Source organism: Propithecus coquereli, unplaced genomic scaffold, assembly GCF_000956105.1.
Source record: "Propithecus coquereli isolate 6110/MARCELLA unplaced genomic scaffold, Pcoq_1.0 Scaffold227, whole genome shotgun sequence".
In the NCBI taxonomy this organism is placed as follows: domain Eukaryota; kingdom Metazoa; phylum Chordata; class Mammalia; order Primates; family Indriidae; genus Propithecus; species Propithecus coquereli.
In genome coordinates this window covers 466,612-485,113 of record NW_012147808.1, presented here as the reverse complement: position 1 = coordinate 485,113, position 18,502 = coordinate 466,612, and the positions used below count along the sequence as shown (strand labels likewise).

Sequence of the window (18,502 nt, the reverse complement as noted above, 5' to 3'; positions counted from 1 at the left end):
TCCTTCTGCCTCAGCCTCCCAAGTAGTTGGGACTACAGGCATGTGCCACCACTCCCACCTAATTTTTCTATTTTTTTGTACAGACAGAGTCTCACTATGTTGCTCAGGCTTGTCTTGACTTCTGGCCTCAAGTGATCCTCCTACCTCAGCCTCCCAGACTGCTGGGATTACAGGCGTGAGCCACCGTGCCCGGCCAAACTTAAACTCTTATACCCACGTTGGTGTGTATAATCACCAGTATTAGAGTCCAGAGCAATAGATTCTTGCAGGCCCCTGTTCCCTGGCCCAGCTGCCCCTCTAAGGGGGCTTAGCTATGCTGCAGACCAGTAGCAGTGGTGGCCTGTGTTTGGCATTAACTGAATGCTCTAGGCCCAGTTTTGTCCTCTCTGCCATCTTCTTTTTTAAAGTTCAAGTTTAAGGGGCAAAGATGTCTACTTTTCCAACCAGGTTTGCTTCCTCTACCTGCAACTTCCAGGGTGGCACGATGCTACTTTAAGAGGGCTGTCCTAGCATGAAACCCCAAATTAATAAACAGCCTTTAGGTGAAAAATTAATCATGTCACAAAAGCAGTCACTCAGCCTCTCTGGTAAGGTTAAGCATTTGTGTATAGATCATTAACTACATGATTAATTTCTGTTTTTCCAACATGAGCCCTATAAGGGAAGGGCAGCATCTGTCTTGCTCACTCCTGTATTCCGAACACTGAGCGCCAGGCCTGGCCTGTAGCAGGGCTCCGTAAATATTTGTTCATTAAATGAAGGTTCGGGCTCACCCCCCCTTCGTCCCCCCATGCCATCTGTCTTAGCCTGGAGTCCCGGAAGGCAGGGCGTGCATCTGGGCGGCTCTCCACCAGGAAGCAGGACCCGGGGGAGGTGGGAGGACAAGGCCAGGTGCATCCCTGGGCCTGCTAGGTCTCGAGGTGTCATCTTCCAAAAGGCCACTGAAGACCCCAGAAAAGTGATGAGGAGGAAGGAGAATCCATTGTCTTCCCACCCGTGGGGTCAAGTTCCTCCTGTGGAGTTGTGGGGTTTTCTTTCCCCCAATTTTTTTTATTGTGCTAAAACACACATAACATAAAATTTACCATCTTAACCATTTTTAGGTGTACAGTTCAGTGGTGTTAATGAATACATTCATTATGTTGCGCAAACATTACCACCATCCATCTCCGTAATTCTTTTCCTGTTGTAAAACTGAAACGCTGTCCCCATCGAACAATAACTCCCCGTTTCCCCTCCCCCAGCCGCTGGCAGCCACCGTTCTACTTTCTGTCTCTGTGATTCTGATGACTCTAAGTTCCTCACATAGGTGGAATCATACAGTATTTGTCTTTTCGTGATTAGCTTTTCTCACTTAGCATAATGTCCTCAAGGTTCATGCATGTTGTAGCATGTGTCAGAATGTCTTTCCTTTCTAAGGCTGAATAATATTCCACTGTATGGATAGAGCACGTTTTGTTGGCACTTTCCTCTGTTCATGGACACTGGGTTGCTTCTACCTTTGAGCTGCCGTGACTGAGGCTGCGATGAACGCGTGTACAGATAGCCCTTCCGAGACCCTGTTTTCAATTCTTTTCAGTATACGCCCAGAAGTGGAATTGCTGGATCATATAGTCATTTTTTAATTTTTTTAAGGAACTGTGTTTTCCAAGCAGCTGCGTCGTTTTGCATTCCCACCAAGAGTGTTGACTTTGTCATTTTCTGTTTTTTGATAAGAGCCACCCTAGTGGGTGGGAGGTGGTATCCCGTTGTAGTTTTGATCTGCATTTCTCTGACGATCAGTGATGTCGAGCATCTTTTCATGTGCTTATTGGCCGTTTGTACATCTTCTTTGGGGAAATGTCTAAGTCCTCTGCCCATTTTTGAACCCAGGTGTTTAGTTTTTTGTTGAGTTTCCCCATGGAGTCTTAACTCTTTGCACATCTAGGTTGCTCTTGGGTGGACAGCATGTCCCTGGTGTCTCACACCTCAGCAGCCATGGAGAAGCCCAGGGCAGGAGGCAAGAGGGGGCGGCCTGGGCACAGTGTGAGGCCCGGCGGGGCTGTGCCCATGGGAAGCTGGTCGGAGCCCATGCAGAGTCAGCTGCAGTAGGAGGGGCAAGTAGCCAAAGGTGCTGGAGACAGGTGAGGCTGGGAGAATCCAAGGATGCGCATCAGAAGGCTCTGAGCACCATCCGAGGGTGAGAGCCTTCTGTCTAGATGAGCATGCAAGGCCAAGCACAGCGGGCGTCCATTCCCTAATTGTTCAATGCTTATCCCCACTGGAAATTTTCCCTGACTCATCCTGCAAATGTATTTCCTAGGTCCTCTTGGGTTTCAAGGGCCATGTAGACAGAGAATCCTGCCCCGCCTGCACCCACGGTGTGAGGTTGGAGCTCAGATCTCTCCCTGGGGCCCTGCTCCCCTGAGCACTGCCTGCCCCCCAGACATCCTTGCTCTTCACCTGTGATCTCCCAGGCTCCCTTCCTCGGCGCCCAAACCTCTTTTCTGCTTCTCTGGCACTGAAGTTTCAGCTGTGTAAGTGGAACTAGATGCATTTGAAAGATGTGGTGGAACCAGGCTTTTGAAGTGCAATAAATAAGGTGGCACAAGAGAAGGAGAGAGCAAATCAGCCGCTGCTCTCGCTGCTTGAAGAGACTCGTGTAGCTGTCATCAGACTCTGCGCTTGGCCTGGCAAGGGCTATAAGCCATTCCGTGCTAACGGAGCCATTTGCCACACAGGGTAAGGCAGGGTAAGGATAAACAGCAGGTGAGCGTGAACGCAGAGAGATTCAAGAGGGGTCAGTGTACCCCAGGCCGAGTTTCTCTGCACCAGGGTCACGGTCTCCTGTTAGGCCGATGCACTGTTTGTTAAAATGCAGTGCATCGGCTTGGGCTGCTCTTGGCTGCAAGGCACAAACCCCAGTTCCAACAGGCTCAAACAACAAGAACAATATTGCTCGTGTAACTTGAAGTGCAGACGTAGGACAGATTGCAGGGTTGGTTGATTCAGTAGGTTAATGACGTTCTCATCAGGGATGTAGGTTCTTTCTGTCTCTCCACTCTGTTGTCCCAAGGCTGACTCACCTTGCAGTCACAAGACAGGGCCACATGCTTCCTGTCCAGGGGGAGACAGAACCTCTTCCACTACTGTGGAGTGTAAGGGGTTGGCTTCCCCAGGACAGGTGCCAACCCCTGGGCCAGAAACAGTCACCAAGATAATGCCAAGAACGGGCAGGATCCGACCAAACAAACCTCACCTGGGAGCTAGGGAGGGGTGGAAGCTAGACAGCCTGGTGGTATACAGTGAAGGTAGAGGAGAGAGGGGACAGATATTGAGGGACAACCAAGAACACCCCAATCTACTGCTCTAGGGGTGCATTTTAAGCACTTCAGGCTCCTGGAAACATCGGAGGCCCACAGGTTGAGACCCACAGAGGAGAGAGGATGCAGACCCAGGTTCATCAGAGACTTGGGGCAACACAGAGTGAATCTCACTCAGAACGAAGCTGGTGATGATTTTCCCACTGAAAATGCAAGATCAGCCCGATTGGATCACGCTGGGAATGAAACCGAGCCCTTTTCTCAAATGATTGGACTGGGATGAAACCAAATATAAACACAAACACGTTCCCCATCTTTCCAAACAGCCTTAGTTGGGGTCCCAACAAGTGACAGAGCAGGGTGACCCTAAGTCAGGGGTGGGCTGGGGCCCAGCAGCCTCTGGGAGCTCTTCTGTGCTGATGGACAGCCGGGGCCGGCAGTGGCCAGAACCCCAGGATGCCGTGGCTGCCACTTAGAATGCAGCATCCAAGACAAACAGGGGTTTATTTGCTTTGTTTTGTTTTGTTTGAGAAGCAGCTGGAGGGAGTGGAAATGACATGAAATTTGAAGTCAAAACATCGGAAGGCTTGATACAGACTACGCGTCAGTTCTATGATCTTGAGCTTCCCTGAGCCTCAGTTTCCTCATTGTGAAATAGAATAAATGTAACTTGGACTTAGTTGAGATATGGAGGGTGGATGTGACTTTGCAGAGGATAGAAAGACGTGGGGACATTAGTCATTGTTCTATGTCTGATCCCAGGGCCCTGGGCTGCCTGGTGTTAGGAGCACAGACTTTCTCCCCACCCCTCCCTCTGCTTTCCAGACCCTCCTCTCCCTCCAGGTCCCGCTCACACCCGGGCCCTTCCCTGAAGCCCGGCCTGGGCTCTGTGATCGCCCCTGCGTGGATCGCGGGCAGCTGCCATGGGCTATTCCCGCACACTGCCTCCCGCTTGCTTCCGTGCCGCGGTCCTGAACCACCAAATGCACTTGCTGTTTACTTCTCCTGTGTGTGGGCAGCTCCCCCACTCACCTGTACCTGCAGATAAAGCACAGCTCTCCCACCTCTTTGCAGCCCCCAGAAGCAGCTCAGGATGCGCAGTGGGATAAGCCCCAAAATCACCTGTCACTTAAGGTGACAGCCCAGAGAGGCAAAACGACCTGCCAAAAGTGACCCAGCTCTGGTGGTGGGGTCAGTCCTGGAAGCCAGCCCCCTCGATGCCCAGCGGCACTCTCAGTACACGTGGAGGCACACAGGGGGCCTGACTTTGCAAATCATGCTGGTCCCTCCCGGGCGACTAGTTCCTTACGTGTGACAAGATAATGACAGATGTTTCTGATGGGGGGTGCCGTGCTTGGGAAAGACTTGAAGGCAAGACGAACGTCGAGAGCCGCAGGGGCAGTGGGCTTTGGACCCGGCTGATCCGGGCTCAGTGCCGCTGCCCTCCCCAGACGCAGGATCCCAGCGACTTCACTCCATGGAAGTCAGAGAAGCTTTCGAAGCCCGTACACACCGGGCACGCGCAGCACGATCAGGGCGGATCAGCTCTGTGCTTGGCTGCATGATGATCTCTGGGTGGTGTTTCCGGGAGGACAATGGAGTGTTTTAGCCCCTCTGAGCCTCAGTTTCCCCTTCTATACAAGAGGGATAATCTCTACCTCTTAGGGGAGTTCTGAAGATACTGGTGGTAATGCTGGGGCGGGAACCGGATGGGGCCAGGCAGGAAGGGGGTGTCCAGGCGAGGCCGCTCCTCCTCCTCTTCCTCTGGGTCCTGCCATGCCTTCCCGTGCACGCCCCAGCCGTTTGTCCGACGAGTGAGGCTGATCGAGGAATGCCCCTGTCACCTCGGTCCCCTCCCTCAGGAATGGTTGGGGACAGAGTCTCAACCAGGCAGAACATCCAAGAATTATCCCATTAAATATAGAAGGTGCAAATGTTATAAACACAAACTTTGAAACAGTACTAAGCTGTTAAGCGCCCTCCCCCTGCAGATGGCATCCACCCACCCCCACACTGCCCTGCCACTGACTGGCCACCAGAGATAGCCACAGAAAGGGGAGGGCCGTGAGGGCCAGCGTGGAAGTCAGGAGGCTTCCTGGAGACTCTGCCATGGGCCCGGCCTGCCTTACCCTGACGGTCATTTGTGACCACCCAGGATGCCAGCATTTCCAGCTCTAGATCTGGTCCTCAATCCCCAGTTTCCTGCCTGTTATATAACTTTGAATCCCTCAAGTAGGAGGGAGCTCAGTGCCCAGTAGAGGCAAAGATGGAAGATTCCACTCTCTGTGTGAGGCAGCCCCCTGTAAAGCCTAGACAAACAGGCAGGTCTTTGTGTAAAGAAAGATTCTCTTTTTTCCAAGTGCCTGAGCCCCCCACCTCAGGGCACATGACTGGGCAAATGGTGCACAGGCTGCATTTTGGCCTCACACTTGGCCCTCATCCAGGCGCCTTTGTGCAGTGCACAAGCCATACCACTGAACGTGGCAGCCCTAGTCACAGGTATGTGTTTCATGCTCTCTGTGAGCTGACACTATGCTAGGCACCAGGGACAAAGCAGGAGCAAGACAAGACATAATCTGTATGCTCATGGATCTCACATTCTAGTGGAAGAGATTGACTGCAAACATGCCAGCCCATGACCGAGACAGCATAAGGGTAGGATCCATGCTGTGAAGCAAAGAGCGGGATGTGGTGACAGGGAGGGCCAGGCTTGGGAGAGGAACTTAATTCAGATAGGAGGGTCAGAGATGGCCTCTCTGGTGAGGCTTCAGGCGTGAGAGGGAGCCAGCCACTCAGAGAGCAGTGGGGGCTGGGGCGGGATGTTTGGGGGAAGCTGGACTGGGAACTGGGAGGTGCAGCAGGCTCCTCCGTGGACCTCAGCGTGCAGTCTGCATAGCTGATGACTTCCGGAGCCGGCACAGCTGGCCTGGGTGTGACTGTTTGAGAGTGAACCTGTTTGAGAAGCAGGGAACTGGGAGGCTGGCGGGGGGCAAAGGGAGAAGGCTTCGGGGCCCTTTCAGAGAGATGCACATGGCCCGGCGAGGCAGGCTCTGTTGGGTCACTGCGAAGAGGCTGGATTGGGGTCCAAGTGCGGTGGGAGCCACTGGCCTTTCTGAGCCATTAGGTGGCGAAGAGAAGGGAGAGAAGGAGGAGACAGAATGAAGAGGCAGAGGGAGGACCACCGGCCACAGGCCCGCGTAACACCCATGGGCACAGCCGTAGGGTGAGTGGGCCGATGGATGGGGAAGGGGTGGCTGGATGGGGCCCACATCTCAGTGGATTGTGGATTCTGGTGGGTTTGGACATGACCTATGACCTTCCCAGGCTGTGTTCTTTTGGGCACAATGGAACCACACGTCTCCCTCTCCCTCCCATGCCAGCTCAACTCACTGCTTCTCCCTTCCACGAGTGGAAAACAGGCAGGAGGTTCCCTCATGGACTAATCAGTGATCTGTTTTTGCAGTTTAATGTTAAAAAATCCACGGAACCTGTCCAGCCCCGAGCCCTCCTCAAGTTCCCAGACATCTACGGACCCAGGCCGGCGGTGACGGCGCCCGAGGTCATCAACTATGCAGACTACACGCTGAGGTCCACGGAGGAGCCTGCTGCACCTGCCAGCCCCCAGGCCCCGAGTGACAGTCGCCTCAAGAAGCAGGTCACAGAGGAGCTGTTCATCCTTCCTCAGAATGGTAGGGTCTCCTGCCCCCTGGCGCTTCTGTGGGCCACACTCAGGTGGGGTTTGTCAACGCCTCTGCAGACGCTGTGCGCGGCCAAGCTGAGGGTGCTCGGAGAGCCCCAGTGTCCATGGCATTTGCCACCGAGCAAGCAGGCGGGCACTGGGTCTCGGAATCACAGTCCTTTATTCCTGCTGACATGTTGCCACGTTGCTTCTCCCCACCAACCTCCAGTGTCCCGCTGGGAAATGGAGAGTCCCTTTTCAGGTTGTGCATGTGCGACTGTGGAGAGCAGGTAGAGTCATGGTAAAAACCACGGGCCTCAGAGTCATGGGTTTAATTTGCTGCCCTTGTATATACTTGCTGTGTGGCATCCGTCATGCTGCTAACCTCCTTGGGCCTCAGTTTCCTTATCTATAAAATGGGATCACACTATTACCTGTCCAATCGGGTTGTTGTAAAGTGCAGGTAAAATAATGCATACAGAATGCTCAACTCACAAAGGGTATAATCAAAGCATTTCGTTACTGTTTCTATTCTCCTTTTCATCAGCACAACGAATGCAACACCTTTGGCACCGGTGCCAGGCACTGGGGCAGATACGTGAGCAGAGACCAGTCCCTAAGCCAGAGGAATATGTAGGCATTTTAGGGACGCAAAACAGAAAGCTGCCGGGAGGGCAGATTGCTGTGCGGTCTGGGGTTTTGCTCTGCGTGGTTGCTGAGAGAGGTACTGCACGCCGGGTGCTGACCCCACTCTGAATGCGTCTCGTGGCCCGGATGCAACCAGACCCGTGCTGGCCAGTGGACAGTGCCCCGTCCGCCCTGGCCCAGACCGCAGTGATGGCCTGGCATTTCAGGAGCATGATCCGGAGGGCCTGGCACCTGAGCGAATCCTGGCTGGCTTTTCGTCTCCAGGCTTGCCTGTTCACACTTCAAATAGATTTATAAGAGACATGTTAAGACTTGAGAGCTAAGGCTGGGGGGCAGAGATGATCCGTGTGAGGACTCTTGGGGGTAGTAATCCTAATCCTAATCCCCTCTGCCGGGAGCCCCAGATTTCTCAAGGATCAGACGAAGCCAGGACTGGACACTTTTCACCAAGGAGAGCAGGAAAACAAACCAGTGCCTGCAACCTTGGAAAACTCGGGACACACTTGTTACTTTTCTCCCTTTCATGTTTCCTCCTTCTCTTCCCCACCCCAGAAGGCAACAACCTAGTTCTGATTCCACAGAAATCCATCAAGGGGTGATTGGGTCAGCAAATGCTGACCAGAGGCGAAGGAGCGTAGGACAGGACATCCGATCATTCAGCTGCTGTCCCCATCATGTGCCAAGTGTGGCTCCTCCACCAGTGACAATCCTCTCCACTCGTCGTAGAGCTCCAAGTCCCACTTCTTGAGGCTGAGACCGTTCCTACAGTTCCAAGTGGTGCTGGCTCCTGGGTCCCTCTCGGGGAAGGAGGGTAGCAGAGTCAACTTGCCGATGCTACACCCGAATGGAGCCCCCCCCCGACCCCAACCCATGATAAGAGACCTTAGATAAGTGGGGGCTGGTTTTGATGACAAGGCTGAGGCTGACCGAGAGCTGGGTACTCCGGGCGCCAGTAAGCCCGTTCTGATGCTGACATTGCTGCCGTGGTCTGTGCGATGCCTTTGGAAGCCACGTGGGTTCCGTGTACACGTGTGTCTCGCTTTCTACATTGGCCGCACCCTGCTCAATCTGTTCCTTTCTTAGATGCACTAGGGAAAATTTTCACAACTCGCAGGTACTTAATAATGAAGCATTTTGGAAATTAAATAATCCTCTATATTTCTACCCTCTACATTAGCTCTGAAAGTCAGAAACGAAATTCCCGTTTGCTGAAAATGGAGTCTTCTGCAGCTGCTGTGTCCTTTTAATTCTTATGTTCTGTTTAACTCATGAGAACCTTCCAGACGTTAGGTCCCTGTTCAAGTGAGGGGCAGAGTCAGCAACACTGGGGGTTTTAGGAACTTCCGAATTAGAGATAAGGTCATTCATTCATTCACTCAGCACATCTTTATGGAACATGCACTAAAGTCAAACCCAGGACTCCTGACTTTGCCTCCAGCATCCACTCCTGACTTGTTCCTCGGTGTTTATCTCCAACAGTTAACTCCCGGGGGCAGGGGCTAGGCTCTGCGGGAGAGGTGGAACTGGAGGAAGGGTGGGGATGGTTTGCCTGAAATAGGGTCGGCAGAACTACAACAGGCTGTGACAGTTTCCCTTACTGCCAGCTCACCGTGGGCCAGGCTCCGGGCTAAGAACTTGCCGTGCTTTGTTTTATTTAATGCTCACAGAAATTCCAGGAAAGAGGCACTGTCACCACGCCCATTGTGAAGATGAGGAAACTGAGGTTCAAAGAAGTCCAGTAGTTTGTCCAAGGGTCACACGGCTGTGATGTAGCAGCCCATGTCCAACACCAAAGACTGCTGGGCTCTGATGGTCCCTGAAATGCCATGCCCGTGTCTACACGTGTTACCTTGGTGTGGTGGCCATGATTTTGCACGTGGCTAGGAAGATTTGAGTTTGGGTTCAGGGCATAGGTGGCAGAGATGGGAAAGGTGTGGTCAGGAAAACAGGACCCCAGTGTGGGTGGCAGTGACGGTTTTGGCTCTCTTGACAGGGGTGGTGGAGGATGTCTGTGTCATGGAGACCTGGAACCCAGAAAAGGCTGCCAGTTGGAACCAGGCCCCCAAACTCCACTACTGCCTGGACTACGACCAGCAGAAGGCGGAATTGTTTGTGACGCGTCTGGAAGGTACTGTTCGGATTGGACTCGCACGGGCTTCTGTGTGTGTCTCTCCCCGAGAGGAGCTGTGCAGGCATCTGCAGCTGGAGGGACCACGGGATTAGTAGTCTGCCAACCAGACCACTCACTTTATAGTTCACTTAGCAAACAAAGCTAGGACTTTACAAAGGAATCAGGGCAAGCGATGGGGCCAGGTGAATCAATTTTATACTTAATTTTGTTTTTGAGTGGTTTTCCTTATTGTCTTAAGATGTTTAAGCACTTTCATATACTTCATTGCATTTCATCTTCACAATAGTCCCATTTTACAGAGTAGGAAACTAAGGTCTAGCAACTCATACGACTTGTCTAAGAGTATTCAATCTAACTGATGACAGAGCCAGGATAAACAGTCCCTTGAACCTCAGTGGAAAGTTCTCACTCTTAGGACACATGACCTCAGGTCTTCATCTCTGCCTGTGAAATGTCGGCTAACAAATTATCATGGAAGAGCCAGTCCTAAGAGCACCACAGGTGCAAATTTCTGGGTAGATCCACATCCTGAAGCATTGAAACCAGCAAGGTTCAATAACGACGTTCATGAGGTTGCAGCCAAGTGATTCACATTTGCCACGCACGTGGTCATACGGTAAACATTTAAAGCGCAGAACAAACGAACCGCAGGTTCAGCAGCAGCACTAATAAAGTCGTCAGCATGGGCCTGGCCCCCTGGGGAAATGTCAGAATCACGAGTTTGGACGGCCTCTGGCAGGCGGCATGTCTTGCCCCTGTGCTCCAAGGAGGTCCGGTGTGTGCTGACACTGGCCCCTCGCAGGCTCTCCTGTTTCTAAATGTCGTGCTGAAAGGCGGTTCCACAGTGCCCAGGGTGCTCACCCCGGGGTGTTTCAGACTTCCGAGATCATGACCACGACCCTGGATCCCACACCCCTGAGCAGGGCATGCTCTTCCCTCCCCTCGTCCTCGGGAAGTCCCACGTCTGTGTTGCTTTCTCCTTGCCTGCAGCCGTGACCAGCGACCACGATGGAGGCTGTGACTGCTATGTCCAAGGCAGCGTGACCAACAGGACGGGCTCTGTGGAGGCCCAGACAGCTCTAAAGAAGCGGCAGCTGCACACCACCTGGGAGGAGGGCCTGGCGCTGCCCCTGGCGGAGGAGGAGCTCCCCACGGCCACCCTGACGCTGACCCTGAGGACCTGCGACCGCTTCTCCCGCCACAGCGTGGCTGGGGAGCTCCGCCTGGGCCTGGATGGAGTGTCTGCACCTCTGGGGGCTGCCCAGTGGGGCGAGCTGAAGACCGCAGCAAAGGTAGGGTTACCAGAAAGGCAAAACCTGTTAGTGGAGCGTGGGACGGCAGACCCGGGCATCTCCCAGCAGCTCTGGGCCAGCGCTCATGCAACAAGCCTCAGGGACCTGCCCCACTGGGGCAGTGAAAGGAAGGTTGGGGTCTTGAATAGGCCAGAGGGATGGAGCAGACCCATCAGCCAGGATTTGGGATTACTGGTGTCTGCTTCTAACTTACCATGCAAAGACTCCCCCGGAAATGCCATGCTGAGGGTGTATTGGCTCTAGCGCTATGACACCTTTGTACCCATTTAGACCCAGCTATGCTCTGCGCCCCTACTATGTGCCAGGCACTGCAGGGGTGATGAACACAAAGTGAACAGGACAGAGCCCACCGCTCACAGAATGTACAGCCCACTAGAAAAATGATGATGATGATGATGACGATGATGGTGGTGATGGTGATATCTGACATGTGTTGAATCTTGAGACATCTAAGAGGGGCCTAACCAAATTGCTCCAATGGAGAGTTCTGGAAGGCCTGGTTCACAGTGGTGTTGGTGCTGGGCTCTGAAGGAGTGACCCGGGCTGGGGACAGACCCACAGCCCCGTGGTCTATGCAGCCCCCAGCCCCAGGGTGACTTCCCCACGTCTCTGCTGCTGGGGAGGCTGAGAGGGAAGGAAGGATCTGCTGAGATGCCACGCTCCCTGGAGAGCAGGCCTTCGCTCCCATAGGCCAGGACAGCAGAGGGGTCAGAAAGCCCAGGGCCGCGGGATGGTGTGTAGTTATTTGGGCCCCTGGCTCAAGGCCTATCCAAGGGCCTGCCACTGTGATGCCTCCACGGAAATTTCTAGATGGCCAGGCTCTCAACCATGCCTCATCTAAAGACTGTGTGGCCTGCAGAGACCCACACATGGACTATCTGGCCCTTTTCAGAAAACGTTTGCCAGCCCTAGTGCGAGAGTGAAAAAGTGCTAACAGGGCACTATTTTTGAACACTTGCCAAAAATCGGTCGCTATGCTTAGAACTTCTCCTGAGTTCTTGCACTTCCCCGACCAACCAGGTGAGAGAGACGCCGTGACCATTGCATTTACAGGTGAGGGGGCTGGAGCTTCCAGTAGTTCAGGAACCCACACGGGGTCGCCCAGTGAGGACGCCGCAGAGCCGGGCCTCCGGGCCAGGCTGGTCTGACTGTAAATGCCGGCTGTCTGCCGTCGCCTGCCGCGCAAGCGCCTGACGAGTATGAGGCCTGACCAGCAGGCACCTTTGCCAATGAACACCCGGACAGCGGGAGGGCTGGGGACACTCCAGTCCCCACCTGCCCCCTTTGTGCTGTCATTTCCTCCTCGCCCCAGTTTCTCTCTTTCTCAGCCTGGGAAAATGGACAGCAGAATCACAACCACTCTCTGATGGAACTAAGCCGTGCCAAAGCCCGCTCGCTAATTAGCGTGTGATGTGGGACTGGTGTGTGATCACCGACGGGGGCCCTGGGAGAAGGAACCGACACTTGGGCTTATTAAGCCAGTAAACCAGCTTTCTCCAGAGATGCAGAGGCTCCCCTGCCGGGCTGCGAGGCTTTGTTCTGGGCCCAGAAGGGCTGCAATGCAGCCAGTCTAGGCAGGAGTCTCAGGCACTCAGCCCACTGCTGCCGCTCCCCCCAGGACAGCAGCAGGCATTCATTCATTCTGCAGATACCTTGCCCAGTGTCTACGTGTGCCAGGCACCATGCCAGGTGCTGGGGACAAGGCAACGGTGACTAAGATGAAGCCCTGCCCTCAAGGCTCATCCACCCCGATAATCGCCATCCTCTCTGCAGCTATGACTCTCTGCAAACATGCTCGCACCTCCACTCTAACCTGCCTGTGTACCCCTCATGTGAACAATCCCAGAGGGTGGCATGGAGTCAGAGGCAGGGGGTGACGCTCTGGGTGTATGGCAGGAGAGAGCCCCGCGGCCAGACAAGGGAGCCCTCTGTCCCAACTAGAGGGTGTGGGCTGATTTGAACAGGGTGAGAGAAGCCCTCAGTCACTGCAGCCCAGACGTTTTTCTACTCTAGGCCAGAACGGGTGAACAGAGGTGCCAGCAGCGCCCCAGTTCTAACCGGAAGACATTCGGCCAAAAGCGCCACGCGCATCACCAGGGATCCGCAGAGTGACCCACTCCAAGGGCAGCCCGGGAATGAGTCGCCGAGAGCCTGAGAGAAAGAGTGGGGCGGGGAAAACAAGGGGGACGAAGGAGAAGGGACAGCAGCTCTTTTGCTGGAAGGTACTTTCGGCAGCAGTGCCCCCTCTGGCTGTGGTGCCGCTGGCTGGGCTAGTCCGGGCCTCCCCCTACACACGGGTGAAGAGCCCTTCAGGGCAGGCAGGTGCGGGCTCCTCTCACCCGGTCTCCCCATGGCTACACCCAGGCCACGTGTGGACCTCTGATAGGTGCCCTTGAATCAGGAGGCTGCTGCCCATCCCAACTCTGCCGCCACCCTGCTGGGTGCCTGGCACGCGTCCCTCGGCCCCAGTTCCTTCACTGTGAAATGAGAGGGTTAGGGAGCACTGTCCACCAAGGCAGCTAGAGAGCAGTGGATTCGGGACTCGGACTTCATTGTCAGACCAGACCTCTGTCCAAGGCTCAGTTTTGCTCCTTACTGCCCATGTGACCTCTGGCAGTGACGCACCCTCTCTGAGCCTCAGGTTCTTATGCATGAAATGGGAACAGGGCCAGTATCCCTCTTGGGGTTGTTGTCAAGATTACATGGGATGTCTCACGTTCCCTCCACCCCGCCGTAAGTATTTACTGTGTGCCCACTGTGTGCCAGATGCTGGGGACACACGTGAACAGATGTTTCCGTGGAGCTTCTAGTCCAATGGGACAGACAATGTGATTGTATCCAGCACATGCTAAGTGTGTGATAATAAATGGTAGCTGCTATCATTCATGTCATCGCCAGCGTTCCTTGGGGCCCCCAGATCATTTCATCATGTGGCTGGTCACTTACAGCTCATTGACTCTTTGGGGTCATGAGAAAATGGAAGCTCAGAAAACTTGAGTAAGTTACCCAAGACCACACAGTTCCAGTGGTAGGATTGGAACTCAAACTCACTTGGTTTGGCTCTAGAATCTATGCTTTCAGCACTACCCTTGTTCTGGGTTATTAATAATTGTCATTTTGACAGTTGTCATTAAAATTATAATTTGTAACCTTTACTGAGAACTTACTATATGCATTTTCTCATTTAATCCCCTGGTATCTATTAATATATTTCTTCATAGTATTAATACTGCTCCGTGTTAGATATGGAATCACCTCCCATCTGTCTTTTCCTGTGACTGCAAGCTTCCTGGAGACCGACTGTGATTTGTTCACGGCTTTAATTGTATCATCTGGAACATAGTAGGCGCTTTATGTGTGCTTGCTGAATGAAGGAATCCATGACGAGCAAAGGAAAACTGATTCCTACCCTCCTGGGCTCACAGTCTGGGGAAGAAATGAACAGACACCATCATGTGCGCCGAGTGTGACAGGAGGGAGCTATGGTGGCCATTAGCCATGGCCCAGCCTGGTGCCAGGGAGACCTTCTTGAATTACCCTCATTGCACAGCTGGGGGAAAAATGACAAAGCTGGAGGGAAGGGGTACAGGACTGAAAGTCGTGACACCAGGGGGACAAGCTTCCCTATTCCCTCCCCCACTCCCACCCCCCAAGTTGGCGTTGCCGGCCGCACAGCCCGCCACCTCCTTGGGATTTGGAGGCAAAGGCATCTGCTTTCTGCTCAAAAGGAGGGACTTACAGCCTTCCCCTGACCCCTGCCCACACGCTCCCTTTCTTTTCCTGCCAGGTGTCCCCAGAGCTCGGATTGTGACCAAACACCCACCTCCTGGGAAGAGTCTTTTGGTCGTTTTTGTCCCGTAATGGATTCGTTGAAATGGCAAACAAGCTCTTGCAGGAATTTCAGAGGAGATACTCTGAGGTTGCATACGGGGGGTGGATGTGTCTGGATGCTCACGGAGGCATCAGTACCTCTTCCCGAGGGTGGCTATTGCCTGTCGCCCCTGCCACGTCACCTACCATCACGTACCCCCCGCATTTTGTTGCCAGTGCTGGCCACGCCGTTGGGGAAGCAAGCTTCTGCTCACGTTACCATTCCACTTCATTGACTCTTTCAGCCTGCAGGGGCTGGAAGGAATTATCTTTTCCGACAAAGTAAGGAATTACCACTTCCCACTACTCCGGGAACCGGATGGGGCAGTGCCGTGATTCTCAAACTGTGTTCCCTGAAACTCTAGCATTTCAGAGGTTCAGAGGAGCTTGGGGGTGGCAGTGAAGGCTGAAGAGGACTCCTGCCCTTCTGTCCCTGACACATCCTGAGTGGCATCTCTTTGCTCTGTCTTATACCTTGGGTTTGAATAAATAATATGTGAAAAATCACATTTTGTGGAAAACGAAGCATATGCACACATAATTCTTCTGTGCCTTACTCCCTTCCGCAGGGGTGGAGAAGCCAGCTTTGATGGGTGCATGGTTTGTAGGATGCCTGCTAGATATAAGCCCAGTGCGACCCCAGCCTCAGCATTAGTTGATGGTTCAGAAGCCACCCCCAAGTGACCCTCCCTCCCCTCCTGCGCCTCCTCTTCTGTTTCAGGAGCTGTCTGCAGGAACTGGAGAGGTCCTTCTCTCCATCAGCTACCTCCCAGCCGCCAACCGCCTCCTGGTGGTGCTGATTAAAGCCAAGAACCTCCACGCCAACCAGTCCAAGGAGCTGCTGGGGAAGGGTGAGTGAGGTGTGAGAGGAGAGAGCCGGGGAATGTGTGCAGAGGGACGTGGCACCCGGGAGTAAGTGGGGACAGGTGAGCAGGGAGGTGGAACATGAGCACATTTATGGGATCTTCCTCAGCTGTGTCCTCCACCCTAAGCTCACAAACCAATTCTGAAGGACACCCTCACTTCCTTGGGCTCATATGCATTCACTCCTGAGCCAATCTGCTCACCAGGACACAGATATGAGCCACCTGGGGTTCCCTACCTTGGACATCCACTATAATCACAATTAGCCTTACCCATGGAAGGCCAATCTGACCAGGAAGCTGAGGGTCAGACGGTAGCTATGGAATATTATTCCTGGGCTGTTGGGAAAACCTGGCTGGACCCACCTCTGGGGCAGGTGTCAGGAAGCCCAGGTTGTTCTTCTCCCGTCTCAGCCACCACTGCACGCCCCACACCCAGCACAGTCTTCTCTGTTCTCAGCCTTTGCCAACTGCCACCCCCACACCAGCTGAGTGTGGGTGATGGCAGAAGGTGTGTGGGTATCTGGGCTGAGGCCTGAGGCTTAGGGCATCTGTGCCCCATATACCCAAATAAGCATCTCTTCACCATCCTGGAGGCCTCCTTTTTTTCCTTCTGGATACCCCAGCACAAGTCCCCAGTCTTGGGGACCAAAGCAGGCTCTCCTAGCAGAGCAGGAGGCAGCCTCGGCTAGCAGACCGTACCTGCGCTGGCAGCCAAGTGCTCGCAGCAGGATAGAAATACATCTCTATTTATAGCAGGGTACAAATAAAGAATTGCCACCTCATTCAGAGTCTCTGAGCAAAAGATTTGGGGCTAATGAAATCAGAAGAGTTGGTCTTGCCGGCAGACTCCTGGGCCAAAAGTCAGAGTTCTGTGCTTTTTCCTTGTCCCCTCCAGACACTTCTCTGCCTCTTGCTCTTTTTTGATAGCTTCTATCAGGACAATTACAGCTCAACACTTTGTCTCTCAAATATCTCTGCTGAAATAACAAACTAACCCCTGGGGGGCGATAATTATAGCAGTAAATACAAAGTAACAATTATCCTCACATTAGCTTCAGGAACCTTGACTAATGGAAAAGTAATCGGGGCTGAGCCTCTCGATGTGACAGGAAAGCTCCCCTGGTGACGCGTTTGCAGATTTCCTGGGAGACAGCTCTCCGGGTGCCGTGCCCCGGGGTGGGGGTGAAGGGACAGGGAGTCTGCCTCCATCCCTCCCACACTTGACATCCGGGTCCTCAAGTAAAACTTACGAGAGAGCAGAGGAGAAGAATTCACCCAGCAGGGGACCTACTACTTTCATAATAGACAAAAACGCTTGGGCCGAGAATTGAGGGGACGAAGACTTGAGCTGGCTTTGTTTCTTGGGTCTGAGTGCAAAATCCATCTGCAGGACCCCGGAGCTGTTGCCCCGGACCTAGATTCATGTGGGGATAAGAAGTCACGGGGAAGGGCTCGTGGCAAAGTGTGGTTCCCTGGTGTCACTCGAACATGCCCCAGCCTTATGTTATGGGATTGTCTCTTTCCCACACTTTGGTGCAAGTTCTGTAGAGGCAGGAACTTTTGCTGTGTCCCTATGTCTAGAACAGTTCCCGCCATAAGGTTGGCACTTAATAGTTGTTGAATGAATGAATGAATGTATGGCCAGTTGGGGAGCAGAGAGCGATCCTCGGTGAGAATCTTGAGCCAGAGACACTGTCATTCCGGCTCCAGGAAGGAGCATCATCCCAGCCCGCCAGACCCCAGAAGCTCACTCTCGGCTCTTCTCTCTATTTTTCCCCTCTGTCCCTTCCCAGATGTCTCTGTGAAGGTGACCTTGAAGCACCAGGCTCAGAAGCTGAAGAAGAAGCAGACGAAACGGGCCAAGCACAAGATCAACCCCGTGTGGAACGAGATGATCATGTTCGAGCTGCCCGACGACCTGCTGCGGGCGTCCAGCGTGGAGCTGGAGGTGCTGGGCCAGGACGAGGCGGGCCGGAGCTGCGCGCTCGGCCGCTGCAGCCTGGGCCTGCACAGCTCGGGCTCCGCGCGCAGCCACTGGGAGGAGATGCTCAAAAACCCGCGCCGGCAGATCGCCATGTGGCACCAGCTGCACATGTAGCCAGCCGCGGGGCCGCCTCCCCGCTCGGGCAGCCCGGCTGTCCTCTGCAACCTGCTCTTTGTGCCCTATCCTCACTCTGACACCCAGAAGACAGAGACAGGCGTGTTTGCAAAGGCCAGGACCCGATTCCTGTCACCACACTCCCATTTCTAAGAAATAAGCAAGGCAGGGCAGGGTGGTGTGTGGAAACGAGACATTCGGGTCACACCGAGGAATGCATTTTGCTCATCTGTGCTATCGAGAGAGACACTTACCAAATGCAACTCGTGTGCCCGTGGGACAGGTGGGGTTAGGCCAGAGGCAGAGAAAGCTTGATTGCAAAGAAGAATTTGGCTTTTTAAAAAATCAGCTTTTCAAAAATGATGACAGAAATAAAAGTACCCTGGGTTGACTCCTAGAAGCAGAGACGGTCTGGGTGGGACGGAACTGTACCCAGCACTAGGGCGAGCTCCCCGGGCGAGGTGGTCGCCCAGTAGCTCTCAGACTTTGGTGTGTGAAGAGTCACCAGCAGATCCTGGGCCCCCCCGGAGGATTCCAAGTCAGTCTCCCGGGCCGAAGCCCAGCAGCCTTCATTTTGGACGAGCACGGGGCGTGT

General features: G+C 53.8%; 1 protein-coding gene across 2 annotated transcripts in view; it reads left to right on the top strand.

Annotated features, from left to right (window-relative positions):
• Positions 1-18,246, top strand: part of SYT13 (synaptotagmin XIII) — a 55,674-nt gene extending 37,428 nt beyond the window's left edge. The window contains exons 2-7 of one of the 2 annotated variants that reach the window (XM_012645127.1): positions 4,377-4,493; positions 6,766-6,991; positions 9,623-9,757; positions 10,751-11,052; positions 15,665-15,794; positions 17,603-18,246. In XM_012645127.1, the coding sequence (XP_012500581.1) occupies positions 9,646-9,757; positions 10,751-11,052; positions 15,665-15,794; positions 17,603-17,907 (849 nt within the window). In that variant the 5' untranslated portion in view covers positions 4,377-4,493; positions 6,766-6,991; positions 9,623-9,645 and the 3' untranslated portion in view covers positions 17,908-18,246. The remainder of the gene's footprint in view (positions 1-4,376; positions 4,494-6,765; positions 6,992-9,622; positions 9,758-10,750; positions 11,053-15,664; positions 15,795-17,602) is intronic. The other variant, XM_012645128.1, reaches the window with a different exon arrangement.
• Positions 18,247-18,502: the final 256 nt, after the last annotated feature.